At 45.3% G+C, this 20842-nt stretch overlaps 1 protein-coding gene across 9 annotated transcripts in view; it reads right to left on the bottom strand.

Annotated features, from left to right (window-relative positions):
- The window catches only part of LOC119957052 (dedicator of cytokinesis protein 7-like), a 179182-nt gene that overhangs the window by 77519 nt on the left and 80821 nt on the right, over positions 1 to 20842 (bottom strand). For all 9 annotated transcript variants that reach the window (XM_038784661.1, XM_038784663.1, XM_038784662.1 and 6 more), the window contains exons 15-19: positions 11579 to 11696; positions 9552 to 9622; positions 7566 to 7704; positions 4641 to 4742; positions 1963 to 2049 (exon numbers count right to left, since the gene is read on the bottom strand). In XM_038784661.1, the coding sequence (XP_038640589.1) occupies positions 1963 to 2049; positions 4641 to 4742; positions 7566 to 7704; positions 9552 to 9622; positions 11579 to 11696 (517 nt within the window). The remainder of the gene's footprint in view (positions 1 to 1962; positions 2050 to 4640; positions 4743 to 7565; positions 7705 to 9551; positions 9623 to 11578; positions 11697 to 20842) is intronic.

Here is a 20842-nt window from a genome sequence, read left to right as displayed (position 1 = left end):
TAGACAAGCAGTGTGGAAACATTAGGGTATTAATATTTTTAAGCACGAAACACCCTTCACCCTTTTGATGTCACATACCTTTCTCAAGGTACCACGGCCCACCCCGCATCAGATTAGAAAAATTCAGGAGGGAATGGTTAGTATTAAACCTATTCTGGCAAAAGCTCCTGGTTAGGGAAAGGTTCAAGGGTGCCCATTACCCTCTGGTGATCCATTGTGGACAGCGGGTGTTGACAAACTATTCAACTGTGGGAGGGGTCATCACAGCGAACCAACCCCTGCTTTCCACACATGTACTTACGGCAAGGGTTAGCAGACCATGGGACTTGGTTAATTATCGCTTCACTGTACCGGCCAAAAACTGCCACCTTGGATGAGATCAATGTGGGATCAAGCCCAGCACCTCCCTGGGTTAAATGGCTCATCCAGGATGTAAATATATTCCTGATCAAGGCCAAATGCAAGACAACAATAGGAGGAGGAAGAGCACTGTTGGACCTTAGGGAGGTCAAAATAACTGGAGTTCGGCGGGAACAAATGTGTTTCATCAACAGAGAGTTGGAATGACGAGAGAAGAACAGAACTGAGGGAAGGATCACCTTCAAAGCTTTGTCTTTTGAGGAGCCATCAGATATTGGATGGCTTCTCCAAATTCAAGACCTGCACACAGATTTTAAGTTTTTTTTTATTTGTTCATGGGGCGCAGGTGTGGCTGGCTGTGCTAGCATTTATTGCCCGCCCCTAATTACACTTGAGCGGGCAGTTAAGAGTCACCCACATTGCCGTGGGTTTGGAATCACATGTAGGCCAGATCAGGAGAGTGGGACCAACTGGATTACTTTCTGAAACGGCGGCCGAAAGGCCTCTTCCCATGCTGCAATATCTTATGATATTGATAAACAAACTTCTTCTGTAGCCCTTTACATGGCCATAAATGTTTTTTTCTGTTTCGTCACCTACACAGCTTTGTTGAAATCTCTCCTAGCTCCGATAAATCACTGACCTCCAACTCTGCGCCCGCTGCTCCACCCCCTCTTCTACAGTATAAAATCCATCACATTTCGCCCTATTTTTTCCTCTGAATAGAGCATAGATTCAGAATAATTCCAGGTATCCATCTCTCATTCAAAGAGGAAGCCATTCAGCTCCACAAAAGACAAAGCTTTGAAGGTGATCCTTCCCTCAGCTCTGTTCTTCTCTCATCGTGTCTGTGCAGGCTCCTTGAAAGATCTATCCTACATGTCCCATTTCCCTTCTCTTTCCCCAAAGTCTTACAAAAGCCTACCATTCGAATATACATCCAATTTCCTTTTGGAAGTTGCTTCTGGATCTAATTCCGTCACCCTTGCAGGCAGCGCATTCCAGAACATAACAAGTCACTACATTAAAAACCTTTCCTCATGCCTTCAATGCTCCCTTGCCAAGTTCCCTTTTGAGATCTGCTTTCAATTCTGGGTGAAATTACTCGCAGAAGAAGCAGGGTTCATTCACCTTTGATACAATCTAGAGTTTGGTTCTGTGATGTTTGTGCATTTAGCCTGGAGTTAAATAAACATTTGGAAATGGTTGTAAGGCTGCTCCCAACTGAGTTTACAATGCTACAAGGGGCCCAGATGGAGGAACAGTAAATGTATAATAGCTTTGAGTGACCTATAGGAGTTATACAGTCTTGTAGCTGCCAAGTGCATAATGATGCTAATCTTCATTCGGAGGATATTATGTGACAGTACTGCCTTAGAAACTCTTCAATAATGCTGTTAAAAAACAGCACAGTGGTCTGGCATTTATTCTTCTGCTCCCTTGAACATTCAGAATCGCCTGTGTGTACAAACTCTGTGTTTACTCAGCTCGGAAGCCAGACATTTCAGACCGTGGTGCTTCTTTCAAAGGGATCTGAGCTTTGCTTGAGTGCTTTGGTGAGTTGGGAGGGTGCAGGTTTTCGCAAGCAAGGTGTGTACGTGCCTGGGTATGCACTGACGATATCGCAGATACTTCCACGTTAAAAACTCCTTTGTGGTTGTCAACCCACTTCATTCCAGGCAGTTGGACCTATTCAAAGATAAATCAAAAGGAAGACATTTATAAATGTACAGATACAATCAAGAGAATTTCTCAGATGCCTACAGGACGTGACAAAAACTAACCACCTAAAAACAGCCCGTGTGTGGTACCCGGTCACTTGCACTAGAAGGCCAGCATGATTCCATTAACCACATGTTCTATAGTTTAATTCTTTTTTTTTATTTACAAATTTAGGGTATCCAATTCTTTTTTTTCCCAATTAAGGGGCAATTTAGCATGGCCAATCCACCTACCCTGCACATCTTTGGGTTGTTGGGGCGAAACCCATGCAAACATGGGGAGAATGTGCAAACTCCACATGTACAGTGACCCAGAGCCGGGATCGAACCTGGGACCTTGGCGCCGTGAGACAGCAGGGCTAACCCACTGTGCCGCCCAATAGTTTCCTCTCTAAATCTGCTCTCTAACTTTACAGTCCCTCTTGATCAGAAGGGTAATGTACTCAAGGCTGCTGATAATGCCACAACTGAAGTATTCTGAATAATCTCCTGTGGTTACAATCATACAATATAGAACGGCCTCCAATATCCCACAACATTCTGTCTTCCTCCTGGCAAAGCACACCAGGAATCACACCAAGATAGGTTACAGCACAGACAGAGGCCATTCCTTCCATTCTGTCCGTGCTGGCTCTCTTCAAAAGCATCTCACGTAGACCACTTTGCAGCCTTTCCCCCCCATAAAGCTGCAAAAGTTTTATCTTCAGATAATTATCCAATGCTCTTTTGAAGGCATCGGTTGAATATGTCTTCACCACATTCCCAGGCAGTGTGTTCCAAATCACAACTACTCACCACTTTTCCTCATGCTAACATTGCTTCTTTTTCTACCACCTTAAAATCGGAGTTCTCTAGTCCGCGATGATTCTGTCAACAGGAACAGTTTCTCCCCATCTATTCTGTCCAGACTCCTCATGATTTGAATACCTCTATCACAACTCTCTTCTCCAAGCAGAACAGCCCTTGCTGGGAGAAGCCAGTTCCAAGCCTGCAATTGTCCAAAAATTGTCCAATGCAATGACCATCAGCTGGTAGAAAGAGTTCAGCCAATTATCATCAAATCCCTACCGTGCAGAAGGAAAATTCACGGTTTGGACAATACATGGGAGCAATAAGGGTCCATAAAAACAGCAAGATACACAGCCAACGGGAAGCCATCGTAATGCAGAGAGTAATCTAGAGAGCAGACAGTTTCCGAGGTACAAACAGATTTTCTAGATTGACCTTGGCATGCTGAAACCAGCTTGTTAATATCATCACATATACGCACTAACCCTCCAAAAAAAAGCACCCCACCCAGGTCCACTCCCCCGCCCCATCTCCGCAACCCCACCTAAACGTTGAACACCAAGGGACAATTTTAGCATGGCTAATTCCCCTAACCTGCACATCTTTGGACTGTGGGAGGAAACAGGAGCACCCAGAGGAAACCCACAGCGACACAGGAAGAACATGCCAACTCCACTCAAACAGTCACCCAAGGTCGGAATCGAACCTGGGTCCCTGGCGCTGTGATGCAGCAGTGCTAACCACTGTGCCATCCCCAAACATTCTGAAAAGATCAGTGGACAAATTACTGAGATCGGCGCAAGTTCACAAAAATGTTTGTTGTTTATACCCATCACCCCTGAAACTGTATAAACAGAAGACATACCAAATAACAACATGTGGTTTGTCTTCTATAAAACCCATTGCAGATATGTCAACGATACAACATCACCGCTGGAGTGGTGAAGTGCTGCAAAATGCAATTTGAACTTGTTTGGGAGAATAACTGCAGGGTTTTGGGGATGGTGCCTGCACTCTGTTGTATCAGCTTTCAATTACAAACAGTGGAAATTTTAAGGTAGTTTATCACACTCAAATCTTAACATTGAAAATTCAGCTCCAATGTCTCTACTTCCTTGCCCCCCCCCCCCCCCCCCCCCCCCCCCCCCCCTCCCATGTGCTCAATTCCACTCCACAACTATAGGTTAAAAGTTTCCTGTACCGAGTCAAGGAAGACCAGAACCTCAGTTTTGTTAAACCCATGTGGCTCCCCAGGAGGCTTATATAAAAAAAAGGTGACAACTCCCTAACAAAAAACACATGGTAGCACAGTGGTTAGCACTGTTGCTTCACAGCACCAGGGTCCCACTTGGGTCACTGTTTGTGCGGTGTCTGCACGTTCTCCCCGTGTCTGCGTGGGTTTCCACCGGGTGCTCCGGTTTCCTCCCACAAGTCCCGAAAGACGGGCTTGATAGGTGAATTGGACCTTCTGAATTCTCCCTGTGTACCCGAACAGGCGCCGGAATGTGATGACTAGGGGCTTTTAACAGTAACTTCATTGCAGTGTTAATGTAAACCTACATGTGACAAGATTATAATAAGAAGCTAGCGATTTAACGATATTTGATATTTAGGAAGAATGGCAGACTGAGGTGATGGCCTTGAGGCAGTTAGAGGAAGAGATGGTGTAAAGAGTCTGTATTTCAACATGGGATGCAGGGGAGGGGAGGGGAAAAGAACAATTAAAACACACACAGGGGTGAAGTAATGCATTACGTAGGCCATACTTACATCAGGAGTGAGCACGGAATAACTAGGAGGTGGCTTGTCCACAGACACTGGGAGGCTGAATGGTCCAGTTCGGAGTCGGCCGTGTTGCATCAAAGGGATCCACTAAGTGAGAGGGTTACAAGATTAGAGATTGCACAGCTAGCAGTAACACTCACCAACTCAGAACCCTCAGGCTGCACTCAAATCCATAGCAGGGTTTAGAGGAAATGACTGTGGGTAAAGAGCCTGAATTAAAGTGACTGACAAGCCCCCTGCTTCAAATACACTTAATTCACTCAAAACATCGGATCGCAGGAAACCCGGTCCCCTGCTTGGTCAAATGGAGGAGCGCAGATCAGTTCTACACCGGCACATTTAGAGACAGTGTAATGAGCAGGCACTCATTTTCCTGCAGTCAGGCATCTCCAGACCAGCTCCCAGATCTATTGGAAATGGGTACCCCATTGCAAAGAATAGAGTCACTCCAGGGAGCGACTCAAGCTGCCAGGTAATAAGGAAATCTGACCTTTGAGACTGCTAAAAAGTGCTATTTTCCCCAAAGAATCAAGCAATATTATGAAATTAAGAGTACTGAATACATATCAGGACATAAATACTTGAATCAGAACTTAATTCTGGTAGATAGTTTAAAATGTACTGGAACATGGTACATTATTATTGAGGACTTGCAGTTAACTTATATTTTTGTTCACTGTCCATAATTACAGCTTGCAGCATGACTGCAAGTACATTACTGAATTTAAGAATCTGTGGGTTTGGATGGTGCATGCCACTGAGGATTGAGTGAGAAGCTAATCCTGTCATCCCACTTAATGTCTCACGCAAGACCCACGAAGGACACGACGTCCTCAAAAGGATCTTTTCTTCAAACAAAAACAAATCAAATACCTGGCCGTTTTTCAGGGCTGAATTGCACGTCAAATATAAACAGTCCATTACCCTACAACACACAGCATTGGTAACAGTTGTGTAAAAGTCATAGAATTAAGGCCCAAGGGCCTGATTATCTACATCCCGGAGTACTTAAGGAAGTGGCTCTAGAAATAGTGGATGCATTGGTGGTTATCTTCCAGGATTCTGTAGACTCTGCAACAGTTCCTGCAGATTGGAGGGTAGCTAATGTAACTCCACTGTTTAAAAAGGCAGGTAGAGAGAAAACAAGGAATTATAGACCAGTAAACTGCCGTCAGTAGTGGGGAAAATTCTAGAATCCATTCTCAAAGGTTTTACAGAAGAGCTGTAGAAAATGGAAAATAGTGGCAGGATCGGACAGAGTCAGCATAGATTCATGCAAGGGGAAATCATGCTTGACAAATCTACTGGAATTCTTCGAGGATGTAACTAGTAGAGTTGACGAAGGGGGGCTAGTGGATGTGATATATTCGGACTTTCAGAAGGCTTTTGACAAAGTCTCACATAAGAGATTAGCGTGCAAAACTAAAGTGGATATGATTAGGGGTAGTGTATTGAGATGGATAGAAAACAGGTTGGCAGACAGGAAACACAGAGTAGGAATTAAGGGGCCTTTTTCAAATTGGCAGTCAGTGGCTAGTGGGGTACCGCAGGGATCGGTGCTGGACCCCAGCTATTCACAATATATATTAATGATTTAGATGAGGAAACAAAACGTCTCCAAATTTCTGGATGAAACCAGGTTGGGTGTGAGGGTGAACTGTGACGAGGATGCAGAGATCCTTCAAGTGTGATTTGGACAAGTTGAGTGAGTGGGCAAATGAATGGCAGATGCAGTATAATTTGGATAAATGCCACGTTATCCACTTTTGGTAGAAAAAACGAGACGGCAGACTATTATCTGAATGACCATAAATTAGGAGAGGGGAATGTGCAACGAGACCTGTGTCTTCCTCATACACCACTCACTGAAGGTAAGCATGCAGGTACAGCAGGCAGTGAAGGTAAGCATGCAGGTTCAGCAGGCGGTAAAGAAGGCTAATGGCATGTTGGTCTTCATTGCGAGAGGATTCGAGTGCAGGAGCAGGGATGTCTTGCTGCGATTATACAAGGCCTGGGTGAGGCCACACCTGGAATATTGTGTGCAGCTTTCATCTCCTTATCTGAGGAAGGATGTTCTTGTTCTAGAGGGAGTGCAGCGAAGGTTTACCAGACTGATTCCTGGGATGTCGGGACTGACGTATGAGGAGAGATTGATTTAGTTAGGATTGTATTCGCTAGAGTTCTAAAGAGTGAGGAGGATCTCACAGAAACCTATAAAATTCTAACAGGACTAGACAGGGTAGATGCAGGAAGGATATTCCCGATGGTGGGTGTGTCCAAAACCAAGATTAGGGTATTGAGTCGGATGACCAGCCATGATCATAATGAAATGCGGAGCAGGTTCGAAGGGGAGCATGATCTCCTCATGCTCTTTATTTTCGATGTGTCAGCCGTCGCTCAGTAGGTAGCGCTCTTACCGGAGTCACATGTTCAAGGTTCAAATCCTGCTCCAGGACTTGAGCACAAAAATCAAGACTGACACTCCATGGCAGTACTGAGGGAGTGCTGTACTGTCAGACGTTCCGTCTTTCAGATGAGTCGTTAAATTGCCTTCTTTCTCAGGTGGACATAAAAGATTTAATGATTTTTTTTCTCTCCCTACAGACGCTGCCAGACCTGCTGAGATATTCCAGCATTTTCTCTTTGGTTTCAGATTCCAGCATCCGCAGTAATTTGCTTTTAAAGATCTAATGGTGGTATTTTAAAGAAGAGTAGGGGGGTCTCCCAGTCAACAATTACGCCTCAATCATTGTCGACAAAAAGCAGATTATCTGGTCAACATGACATTGCTGTTTGTCGGAGCTTGAGGTCCCAACGCTAAGGTTGTTATTATAGTATTCAACTTGGAAACCCCCCCGCTATAGAGCCCTGTACGTTACTGGGCTGATCTTCAGATTCACGGTTACTCACTGTGTAGCCAACGGGTGTCTCCAGTGATGCACTCGGTTTCTGCTGACAGCTGATGTGGTAGAAGGTGAAGAGCAGGTGATGGTTATCAGTCAGGTTTGCTGGGATCTTCATTTTTATTTCCTCATAAAAGTCTGGCGATCTGCAGAGGTCACACGCACCGTGTCACTGATACAGGTGAGCTCTCCCAGTCATCGAGCACATACATCTACCGTTCCCTCTTTCAGTTTAACTCTCACCAATTGGAAAGTGCTTCTTTCCCTAATTGCCCTTTCAGGGAGAGATATTTAGCTCCTCCATTAGCTCAGTGGGCATTTGCAATCACGAGCGCAGCTTGGGCCATATTGTGTGTGATATTCAGTCAAATAGAAGGTGCTATTTCTCAACACTATTTAGGGACTTGCTGGGACATGTTTGTGAGTGGCCGGTGGATAAGACCAGAAGTAGGCTCAACTCTGGTGCCCTTGATGGTGAAATAGCCTGCTGACCCCCTCAGAGCGCGATCTAACGGCCCCGCCCGACTTGGGATGTGGCGCAGCCGGTAAATCTTGCAAGAGACCTCTCACGAGATTTACCCGGCTCGTGACATCTCTCAAGATCTAAGAGGAACTGGCGAGACGAAGCAATCTGGACCCAAAATGGGCGGGATCCGTATTCGGCAAATTTACATACAGAACATAGAACGATACAGCGCAGTACAGGCCCTTCGGCCCACGATGTTGCACCGACATGGGAAGTCAAGAACTAAAGGCCATCTAACCTACACTATGCCATTATCATCCATATGCTTATCCAATAAACTTTTAAATGCCCTCAATGTTGGCGAGTTCACTACTGTTGCAATTAGGGCATTCCACGGACTCACCACTCTTTGCGTAAAAAACCAACCTCTGACGTCAGTCCTATATCTATTACCCCTCAATTTAAGGCTATGTCCCCTCGTGCTAGCCACCTCCATCCGCGGGAGAAGGCTCTCACTGTCCACCCTATCTAACCCTCTGATCATTTTGTATGCCTCTATTAAGTCACCTCTTAACCTTCTTCTCTCTAACGAAAACAACCTCAAGTCCATCAGCCTTTCCTCATAAGATTTTCCCTCCATACCAGGCAACATCCTGGTAAATCTCCTCTGCACCCGTTCCAAAGCTTCCACGTCCTTCCTATAATGAGGCGACCAGAACTGTACGCAATACTCCAAATGCGGCCGTACTAGAGTTTTGTACAGCTGCAGCATGACCTCATGGCTCCGGAACTCAATCCCTCTACCAATAAAGGCCAACACGCCATAGGCCTTCTTCACAACCCTATCAACCTGGGTGGCAACTTTCAGGGATCTATGTACATGGACACCAAGATCCCTCTGCTCATCCACACTGCTAAGAATTTTACCATTAGCCAAATATTCCGCATTCCTGTTATTCTTTCCAAAGTGAATCACCTCACACTTCTCTACATTAAACTCCATTTGCCACCTCTCAGCCCAGCTCTGCAGCTTATCTATGTCCCTCTGTAACCTGCAACATCCTTCCACACTGTCTACAACTCCACCGACTTTAGTGTCGTCTGCAAATTTACTCACCCAACCTTCTGTGCCCTCCTATTAAAGTGCGCAGCTAGTCTCAGTATAATATGCACTCACTGAATCTACCCAACTGGCTTTGGGATTGAATTCCTTTGCCTCGGGGGGGGGGGGGGGGGGGGGCATTTAAAAATGGTGTCCCAATCTCTTCCTGTACTGGCAAGTGGAGCTCCTCAGTGCAGGAAATGCAACTGAGTGCAGCCTCGGCAGGTTAGCAGCTGGGTGCAGAGAGACCGCACTTGTAGAAAAATCATCTACAATTGACTGGTCGCAAACAGCAGAGCCAGCACTGGTTGTACTACAATTCAACAGGATCAATATTAGCCAGAGTTGCAGAATAACAAAACAGGTACACGGAACGGTTGCGTGGCCTCTTAAGGTACTGGTGAGACTGGTCTTCGGTAACTCACTTGTTGTGATACACCACAGCAGAGTATGCCTCTTTTGAAAAATCCGCACAGCTGGACTTCCCGAAGATAACCTGCATTTACACAGAAGGAACAAATCATTAGAGGCAGTGCTGGTTGAGAGAAGGATTCTGATCGATGCACATTGGATTTACAGGATCTAAACCGTTCAAAGTCAATCTGCAAAACCGAATCTGGCATTTTGTAATAAAGTTGCTGGGTTGTCAGATAACCAAGTGGGTTGCAAAGCTGCAGGAGTACTTGCTGCCTTGTGTATACAGAACAGTCACACCTGGATGAGATACAGCGCAAGTTCAGAGGCAGCAAACTCAGCAAGAAAAGTGTAATCATGAAAGTTTTATGAGAAATACAGGTTAGACAGATAGCTCTCCAAGACGCACATGTCCATTAAGCTCTTGCAAAACCTGAAGTGATTCGTTTACTTCCGCTATAATAAGAATGATCTGGTAAGTGGCTGCATTTGCTGTCTCACCCACACAGCCATCCAAAATCCAGTGCCTCGTGGGAGTAAGTAGCTACTAAAAGCTGCTGTAATTGTCTCAACCATCATTTTTTATGTTCTTCAATATCATTTGGTACCACTGCAGGCACAATGTGTACTTCCTGTTAAGTATCCATTGTCAAAAATGCACACAGTGGAAAATCAATTACACTACTCGCAGCATCAAGAGGTGTCAGACTAGAATCTGTGAAAGGAACAGACTGACTCGCAATAGATGTGGGAGATTCACAAACATTGACTTAAGTGTTTGACATGAAAGGAAAATTATTTTCCCCAAACCACACTTTAAAACCTCTACAAAATGCAACCAAACCAGGCGGAAGCTGCTCTCTTTCTGTGGGGACGCTCTCAGACAGAACAACATAAAACTAATAGATGATCTCTCCCAGTTTCTGGTTTCCAATGCCTTTTTAAAAATTGATATTACCTGTGTTTATGACTTTTTAAAAACATTTCTCGCCTTCTTCTGAGCTGTTGATACCCAATCTGACACCTCCCTCTTCCTGATCATCAAATTGAGGCTTCATTGTGCTGTTCCACACGCATTTTTGACACCAAGATGAAAGCATCCTAAAGCTTTGGGGCCAGTACCGAGTGAGTGTCGCTGCATTTTTGGAACTGCGTCATTTTTAAGACACTAAACCAAAGTCTGTCATCCCAGTTGTGGTGAACACTGAAGATTCCACTATTCTAAATGTCGGGAGTTTTTGCTGTACCCTGGACAAGGTCCCGCCCTTAACCAAGACGACAAAAACGAAATTCTACCCCTGACTATCTGTGGAACCTTGCTGTATGTATGAATAATGGCTGCTGCTTTTGACAATTAATCCACTTCCAACTTGATAAATTGCACATAAACCACTCAGGAGATTTGAGAGATCAGGCAATTTTTTTTCTTCATTCTTGCCTGGGCATCACCGGCTGGACCAGCATTGGCTTCCTATCCCTAATTTCCCAGAGTGGCTTGCTGGGACATTTCACAGGGCATTTCCGCGTCAACCACATTGCTGGGGATCTGGAGGCCAGAAGACGACAGATTTCCTTCCCGAATGAACATTGGTAAAGCAGATGGGTTTTTGTGACAATCGCCAATGGTTTCACAGTCGTCAATAGACTTTTAATTCCAGATTTTCATCAATATCAAATATCGGCAGCTGCCTTGGTGGGATTCGAACCCGTATCCCCCGGGCCATTGGATTACTGGTGCAGTGACAATATCGCCGCTCCGTTGCCCCCCCCTTAAATATAGACATGCATGCTTTTCTTCTTCCTTTCTCCCTCGAACAGTGTTCTGGCTTTTGGAACCTGACCTTGGTATCTCTTCCCGATTTAACTCACTATCTTTAGCCGCTGTGGTGTTCTGTTATGGACCTTTCCCTTAGGTTGCACAATAATAAATAAAATCGGCATTACTTTGTGACACATACAATACCAGGAAAGGCATTACTGTGTGGGCTCCATGAACAAAGGTGCCAGGAACTCCGTGTTAATACAAGGCATTTCTCACCGGCAAGGCACTGTTGGGGTCCTCCCCTGCCATAAACTGGACTTTCACTGTAATATTCCGCACAGACCCCTGACGGCTGCTGAAGTTCAAACTCTGTGGGTAGACGTAGAGTAGATTCCTAAAAAAGGAACAATGAGAGAGATGAGTGCAGGCAACACATGAGCCAGACTTATCGTGACCTGCTGTCCTGATCCATTAACCTTGCTGCGCTCCAGATTTATTCACATGGAAGAGACAGATTCACTCTCTGAGACAGGGGAAACAGGACAGACCTAGGAGCTGTATCTGAAGCATGGAATCAATACATGACCTGAATAGCAAAGAGAAAAAAGAAACATCAAAACTGTACCAGAACCTCAATTAAGGTAAATCCTACCTGGATATCACTTGAATCACTCATATGAAATGAAATGAAAATCGCTTATTGTCACGAATAGGCTTCAAATGAAGTTACTGTGAAAAGTCCCTAGTCGCCACATTCCGGCGCCTGTTCGGGGAGGCTGTAACAGGAATCGAACCGTGCTGCTGGCCTGCTTTCAAAGCCAGCGATTTAGCCCTGTGCTAAACAGCCCCTGATATGATGCCATTTACAGTATTGTGGCTTAAGCTTTACCCGAGTGATCAGAGATTTACAGAAATAAGAGTATGTATGAAGCGGTGGGAATCAGGGAGCGCACAAATTAAGTGAGTGCCGGATAGATATTTTTCAGTGAAGACCATTGTAAGGGGGGGGGGGGGGGGGGGGGGGGGGGGGAGACGAGATATAGAAGCGTGCATGATATTTACTGAATACTGTGATATCTTCTTATTCTACACATTCCTATGGCTGTAATGAATTCTGGCAGCAATATAAAGGCCTGGCCATTTAATATCACTCTAATGTTTTGCCAGCTCCCTTCCCTTCAAGCACTAGGTCACAAACTGTCAATCAGGGGCATGACAGGTTCTACTGTCCTTTGTCCAACCATCAGAATTGATTTGCAGTCATCTACTGAAGAGACAGACAACAGGAAAAAAAATAAATGAAGCAATTTTACCAAGTGGATCATACACGATACAATATTAAAATAATCCTAACATTAACTCCATTACGGTAAATTCTAATAAAAAAACATTTCCACGTGATTGGAAATCATTCTTTTATAGCTGCCCTTCTGGCTTCCCATTTCTCATGCACCCAGACAAACCTCGCCTCAAGGCTTCCCCTTCCCCAGTCCTGAACTCACGCTCTTCTCTCGTTTCTCTCTTATCTGACCCCACGTCTGTTGTATCTCATCGTGTCCATGAGACTCATCCTGACAACAATTCACACTAAATTGCTGATTGTTCAACTTCTCTTCATGACCCCCCCCCCCCCCCCAACCTGGTTTAGCTGACACAAACAATCCTCTCTCAAATATTACACCTTTCTCTTTGAAAGCTGCTGTCATCACCTCGTCAGCAAAAATCGTAATAATCTAATAATAATCTTTATTATTGTCACAAGTAGGCTTACATTAACACTGCAATGAAGTTACTGTGAAAATCCCCCAGTCGCCACATTCCGGCATCTGTTCGGGCACACAGAGGGAGAATTCAGAATGTCCAAATCACCGAACAAGCACGTCTTTCGGGACTTGTGGGAGGAAACCGCAGACACAGGGAGAACGTGCAGTCTTCGCACAGAAAGTGACCCAAGCCGGGAATCGAATCTGGGTCCCTGGCGTGGTGAAGCATCAGTGCTAACTACTGTGCTACCGTACATACCCCATCCCCTCTGTCTGGGAATTCCGCCACCTCCACGTTCTCCTCCAAGTCACTCACCATTCTGACTTGAAATTAGATCATCGTTCCTTCATTGTCGCTGGGTCAAAATCCTGGAAATCCCACCCTAACAGCACCCTAGGTGTACCTACACATGACCACAGCAGTTTAAGACAGCGTAGTACCACTGTAGCCGAATGGCCAATAGCTAAACTTCTTTAAAGCATGATGGGAAAAGTAGCCAACCTTACAGAACACAAGGCCCGAGAAACAATTTGTTTTTGCGAACAAGTGTGAGGAGATGACTCAACAGACAGATAAAGAAAGCAAGGCCAGCAGATGTGAGCCGTTTTTGCAAGCTAACATTGAGGAAAACGGGTAACAGGCTATCAGTGTACATGGCTAAAGAACTTTCTCAATGCTGGAGGAAACTAGATAAAAAGGGAAAAGTTATCAACCCCAGCAGGTACATCTGCGGGATCAACCTCACTTTGATACACCACTTTATCAATGGCAATTAAGAGATGGGTAACAACTGCTGGCCTAGCCAGCAACACCCACATCCTGTGCAAAGAATAAAAGTAAATAAACCACAGCAACTGATTCTCTTCTTGCCTCCACACCCCAGTCCACCAAAGATCTATCTTTTGCCCTGTTGTCATCTACACAATGACCTTTGATGACACCACCCGAAGTCTCGAGTCAGCTTCCACGGTATGCTGATGGCATTCGGCTCTAACTCCAAGCTACACCATTTCTTGTTACACTGCCCTTCCAACATCCAGTCCTGGGAGAGCCGCAAACACCTCCAGTCGAAGACCAACGCCATTTGATATATAACCCCATTGATGCCGCTGTAACGCAGATGCCTCCATCATCCAGTGTGGCAAGTGATGTGCATGCAGGTGTCTCAAGCTGGACACCCGCCAACTAGTATATTGATGAAGGCCCATCACAGGGGTCGAGAAACCATTCCTCAAAAGCACACAAGTTCCTTATTCGCGTGCCAACACCCGTTTCAGACCCTGTTCCTGAAATCAGGCTTTGTTGAACACAGCCCAGTCAACTATTCAATAATAGTCGACCCAAATCCTGTGTCATTTTCACCAGAAACCCCTCTTAATGTAGCTGAAATTAAACGTTAATGCAGCGCTACAGTTTACAAACCTATCCCTGCTGCATTCATCTACTGCAAGCTACTTGCCAGAAACACCGAGGCAATAACGTGGTGACAATGATGGGACGATAAAGCAATCAGAAGCTTATTACCAGGAAGAATAACAGGGAACGGTTAAAACAAGTGTTCAGATTGAGTTTGAGGGTGTAACTTCAACTCGTTCCTTGGACGTGACTTTGCACACAGCAGCAGTTTGGCACTTCCCTTCACTGCGGAAACCCCACATGACTAACACCCCCCCCCCCCCATGGCAATCACTAATGTCCTCTATAAAATACGCTCGCCAGATTATCATGTTGGCTCCCCACCCACTGACCCACTTCTTTGTTATTTTTATTTTTTTAAATAAATTTAGAGTACCCAATTATTTTTTCCAATTAAGGGGCAATTTAACATGTGGGGGTGAAACCCACGCAGACACGGGGAGAATGTGCAAACTCCTCACAGACAGTGACCCAGGGCCGTGATTCGAACCCAGGTCCTCAGTATCGTAGGCAGCAATGCTACATTTCTTTGTTATGGCAGGAGGGAGAGCACTGCCTTATCTCGGCTCCAAAAATTGCCTTTATTAACCACTCTCCCTGATGAAACTATGAGCAGCAGACATGAAGGAACTGTAATGTAAAAGCTGACAGTATGGCATGGTCTGATACTGAGGCGTTTCTTGGTCACAGTCATGCCTAAAGAATGAATTACGCCCTCAAACACAATGTCATCTCTTCTGTTATTCTTCCTGATAGGGAAATTGTATTTAAAATATACCATAGGAACAAGAGGAGGCCACATACCCTCTCTACATACTCTATAATGAATAAAGATTAAATGTGTAAGAGGATACCCCTTTAGAAACAAACATTTTCAGTACATCAGTAAGCGTCACCTGACATATAGTTAACTCCCAGAGGGTTAGGGAGTTAACTGCACTCAATATCCTTTTCATTTTGGCAATTGCAAATACCTCTCATCAATTATCCCGGGGGTACTTTTCTTTTTTTTTTTAAACTGCTGCTTATTGGAACAGGACCACTGGGAGCAGACCACGCCATCACTTTCACCCTCAGGTAAATGCGCAGGAACAAGCCTGCGTCGCATCTGCCCCAGCAGCAGTCACTGGTCGGGGTGCCCGAAGGACTCCAGTGCGACGTGCCTCATGCCCAAAACCCACAACACTCCAGGCACCACGTTAACCTAGATTTACACATCTGTGGAGGCGGTCCGTTTAAAGATACAAGCATACAGAACAGATGCTGTTCATTGGCGATTACTGGAATATGTGTCGAAACATACACTTTCTGAAACACACGCTACACTTTGGGCTGAACAGCACTTAATGAGACGTTAAACCGGTTGCTGGTTCTAATCTTTCTGTACTTGCACTTTGATGGAGTTAGCATGTTTCCAGTAAAAAATAACACTGTGTTCACCCAAGATCCTCCAGATACAAAATGTTTCACAACTAAACCTATACGGATATTCCAAAATTCGAAAAATTCCGGAATCCGGGAGTCTCTCGGCCCGAGCATTTTGTACAAGGGATGCTCAACCTGTATTTTGCCACGTTTCTGGCCAACTTGTCCTAACCCGCGGAAATCATAGAATCGACAGTGCAGAAGGAGGCCATTCAGCCCATCGAGTTGGCAGCTCCCTTGGAAAGAGCACCCTACCCAAGCCCACACCCTATCCCAGGAACCCCACCCAACTTTTTTGGACACTAAGGGTAATTTAGCGTGGCCAATCCACCTAACCTGCACATCTTTGGACTGTGAGAGGAAACCGGAGCACCCGGAGGAAACCCACGCAGACACGGGGAGAACGTGCAGACTCCGCACAGACAGTGACCCAAGCCGGGAATCGAACCTGGGACCCTGCAGCTGTGAAGCAACTGTGCTAGCCACTGTGCTACCATGCTGCCCCACGGATGCAGCAGTGCTTTGCCACGCTCTCAAAAACAGTCAAGAGCCTGTGGCGCTCTTGCTGTATTTTAGGCCAACACATCAGGTCACCTTCTGTCAGTGATTCTTTTCTTAAACTAGATTTTCTGATCGTGCTAGAACAATAATGGTGTATGTGTTGTTAATGTATAAATCAGCTGACAAGTTTAGGGCCTTTAAAGTTATGCCCATGAGATACGAATCTCCAGAATTTGCGATGTGTTTTACAATGTTTCACTGTTTCCGTTGCACGAACCACATCACACCCTTAACTTCCCAGTTGTTTAGAAAATACGGGGTTTTTACTTTAATTGCCCACTAAACTCACCACAAAAAGTTACATCCAGCAATTAGCAGTGTAAGGACTCTTTTAACGAGATGACAACAATGCCAATCTACACCCCATCCTAGAGAGGGACACAATTCAAATGTGGAGCTTCATTCCTTCAGGCGGTACATTGTTAGGGTTTTTTAAAAAAAGTCAAATTTTGTTTAAAAAAATCTTTATTCAACCTTGCTTCTTCTCGATTTATCTTTCTATAACCGAGTTGATCCGAATACACCCTATTTCCTTCTCACCCATTCGAGTTTCTTTCTCAATCCTTAAACTTCATACACTGTTGTCCATGCCATTCACTGAATTCCCAGATGCCAAATTTCCCTCATCAGCTACACTTTCACAATGAACGACAGGATGATGGGAAGTACAGAGGGACCTTGGGTGCACGTCCATAGATCCTTGAAGGCAGCAGGTCAAGTAGATATGGTGGTTAAGAAGACAGATGGGATACTTCTTTTATCAGCTGAGGAATAGAATATAAGAGCAAGGGGGTTATGATGGAGCTGTATGAAATGTTCGTTAAGCCACAGCTAACTGATGGCCACAGGATGTGATTGCATTCGATATGGTTTGCCAGGATGTTGCCTGGGCTGGAGCTTTTCGGTTATGAAGAGAGTCTGGTTAGGCTGAGGTTGTTTGCCTCAGAGCACAGAAGGCTGATGGGGGGCCTAATCAAGAAGCGCAAAATTATGAGGGACATAGATAGGAAAAAACATTTCCCTTCGTTGATGGGTCTACAACCAGGGGGCAGAGATTTACGGTAAGGAGCAGGAGGTTTAGAGGGGATTTGAGGAAAACCTTTATCACCAGCGTGTGCCCCATTCAGTTTTTCCAATTAAGGGGCAATTTAGCATGATCAATCCACCTACCCTGCACATCTGTGGAACGTGGGAGCGAAACCCACGCAGACACGGGGAGAAGTGCAAACTCCACACGGAAAATGACCCAGACCGGGATCAAACCTGGGACCTCGGCGCCTTGAGGCAGCAGTACTACCCACTGTGCCACCATGCTGCCCCTATCCTGTATATATTAGACATTGCTCTCCATGCTGCCTGGCAATTCCTTATGCATTGAAAGGAAATGGGAGGGTTAAAATGCAACAGGAGACACCGATGGAAGACTGGAATGAAACGTTTTCTGAATCCCATCTTGTTGTCGACTCAAATCCCTGGAGAGAATATAAATCGAAGCTCATTACTAAGTACTTGCGAACACCACATATTACTGCAGAAATTGGCTCCTCTTAGTAGTTGCTGGAGATTGCGGAGAACTGACTGGTCATTACTTACACGCATTCTGGTCCTGCCCAAAGTTGAGAAAGTATTGGGATAAGATAGTCAAAACATTGGCCGAGGTTTTCCACATGGACATCCCACAGACTCCCCTCACTAACTGCTTTATGAGGCACAACTCCAGAGGGGATGGAAGGAAAAAAGAACATAGAACATAACAGCGCAGTACAGGCCCTTCGGCCCTCGATGTTGCGCCGACCTGTGAAACCACTCTAAAGCCCATAATTGCTTATTGCCGCCATTAAGGGTATCGCCCTCAAGTGGCTGAAACCCATATGCCCAACCTATGAAACTTGGCTATCCAAAGTCAGAGAGCTATTTGAGATGAAAAGAATCAAGCATGCATTACGTTTACAGAGCGAAAAATTGTTTCAAAGGTGGATCCCAGTCATGAGAATATTGTTCACATGAACTAAACCAGAGAGAGCACTCCCCACCCCACCCGACCCAACACCGCTCATTACATATACCTATTAGCTAAATAGGGAGACACTTCGGGATGCTCTGTTACAGAGGGATATGGGGATCCTCTTTCATAAGTCATAGAAAATTAGCATGTAGATACAGCAGATAATAAAGAAATAAAATAAATGGAGTGTTGGCATTTATAGCTAAAAGAATAGAGTATAAAGGTAAGGAAGTGTTGTTGCAACTGGACACGGCATTGGTGAGACCACAACCACACCTGGAGCATTGTGCACAGTTTTGGTCTCTTTATTTGAGGAAAGATGTGGTGGCATTGGAGGCAGTTCAGAGGAGGTTCACTGGGTTGATTCCAGAGATGAGGGGTTTGCCGTATGAGGAGAGATTGAACATTTTAGGCCTATACTCTCTCGAATTTAGAAGAATGAGGGGAGATCAAATTGAGGTGCACAAGATGATATAAGGTGTGGATAAAATAGACATGGAGCGGATGCTTCCTCTTGTGGGACATTCTAGAACAAGAGGTCAGTCTTTGGATAATAGGGGAATCAGGGGTTATGGGGAGAAGGCAGGAGAATGGGATGAGAAACATATCAGTCATGATTGGGATCAGACTAGATGGGCCGAGTGGCCTACTTCTGCTCCCGTGTCTTATGACAGGAGGTAGCAAATCTAAAACAGAGTTGAGGCGAAACGACTTCTCCCAAAGGGTTGTGAATCTGAGAAATCTACCCCAGAGTGTGGTGGATGCTGGGACAGTAAATTTAAGGAGTTAGACGGATGTTTAATTGGTAATGCGTTGAAGGGTTATGGAGAATGGGCAGGATGGTGGTGTTAAGGCCATGATGAAATCAGCCATGATCGTATTGAATAGTGGAGCAGGCTCGTGAGGCTAAATTGCCCACTCCTGCTCCTAGTTCAGGTGTTCTATGAAAGAACTACTCTGCCTGATTTAACCATACAGCTCTTGGTCTGTATCGCTGTCGGTAACAGCAGCCCAAGCACAAATATGATGTTAGAACATTACAGCGCAGTACGGGCCCTTCGGCCCTCGATGTTGCGCCGACCTGTGAAACCATCTGAAGCCTATCTGACCTACACTATTCCATTTTCATCCATATGTCTATCCAGTGACCACATAAATGCCCTTAAAGTTGGCAAGTCTACTACTGTTGCAGGCAGGGCGTTCCACACCCCTACTACTCTCTGAGTCAAGAAACTGCTTCTGACATCTGTCCTATATCTACCACCCCTCAATTTAAAGCTAGTCCCCTCGTGTTGGTCATGTTCTTGATTAATATGAAGATCAGGGGTTACGGGGAGAAAGAAGATCAGGGGTTACAGGGAGAAAGCAGGAGAATGGGGATGTGGAAGATATCAGCCATGATCGAATGGCGGAGCAGACTCGATGGGTCGAATGGCCTAATTCTGCTCCGATATCTTATGAACTTGTATCTACACTTGTCTGTACATGTAACTTGATTCTCTAAACCAGAAATGCCTTTGTAATTGTTTCTTTTATATTTCTGGCAACTATGATTGACGTTGTATACAATTCCAACTCTTTCACAATGTTAATCTTTTTTTTTCTGTGCTCTGTGAGATAAGAAAAATAAAAACAATTAATTTTTTTTTAAAGTTGCAATATTGATTTGCTGCCACCAGAGGGACCACTACACCAAGCTCTGATGACCTCAAGGGGCTAATTGCCAGTATTACCTTATTCCTCACAGATCTCAAGAAATCAGCTGTACATATTGGATGTTATTCAACTAAAAGAGAATGAAGTTCCGTAGCGAGCGCGTTTAGCCACATGCTTCCTGGTGCTCGCAGCGCTGAGAAACACATGGCTATAAAACGTCACCCGCGGTAGATAAGGGGCCTAAGCAAGGACAGTAGCCAGCGCCCGCACTGGAGAATGGACTTAGGACTTTTAGCCAACGAAGAGGTGTGCAGGAGGTTGAGGAAATGTATTCAGAACTACCTGGAAGTCAACAACACGGGGAAAGTTTCAGCAGAGGTGGTCTGGGAGGCATTGAAGGCGGTGGTTAGAGGGGAGCTGATCTTCATACGGTCCCACAGGGAGAAAGTAGACAGGGCAGAGACGGTAAAGGAGATATTACAGGTCGACAGGAGCTATGCGGAGACCCCAGAGGCAGGACTTTTAAGGGAACGGCGGAGGCTACAGGTGGAGTTTGGCTTGTGGACCACAGGGAGGGCGGTAGAGCAGCTGAGAAAGGCGAGGGGGGCGATTAATGAGCATGAAGAGAAGGCAAGCAGAAAGCTTGCACATCAGTTTAGAAAGAGGGAGGCTGCCAGGGAGATAGGGAAAGTAAAGGACAGGGACGGGAACCT

Source organism: Scyliorhinus canicula, chromosome 25, assembly GCF_902713615.1.
Source record: "Scyliorhinus canicula chromosome 25, sScyCan1.1, whole genome shotgun sequence".
Taxonomy (NCBI): domain Eukaryota; kingdom Metazoa; phylum Chordata; class Chondrichthyes; order Carcharhiniformes; family Scyliorhinidae; genus Scyliorhinus; species Scyliorhinus canicula.
Note: the sequence above shows the minus strand (reverse complement) of the source record. Positions and strands in the feature narration are given on the sequence as shown.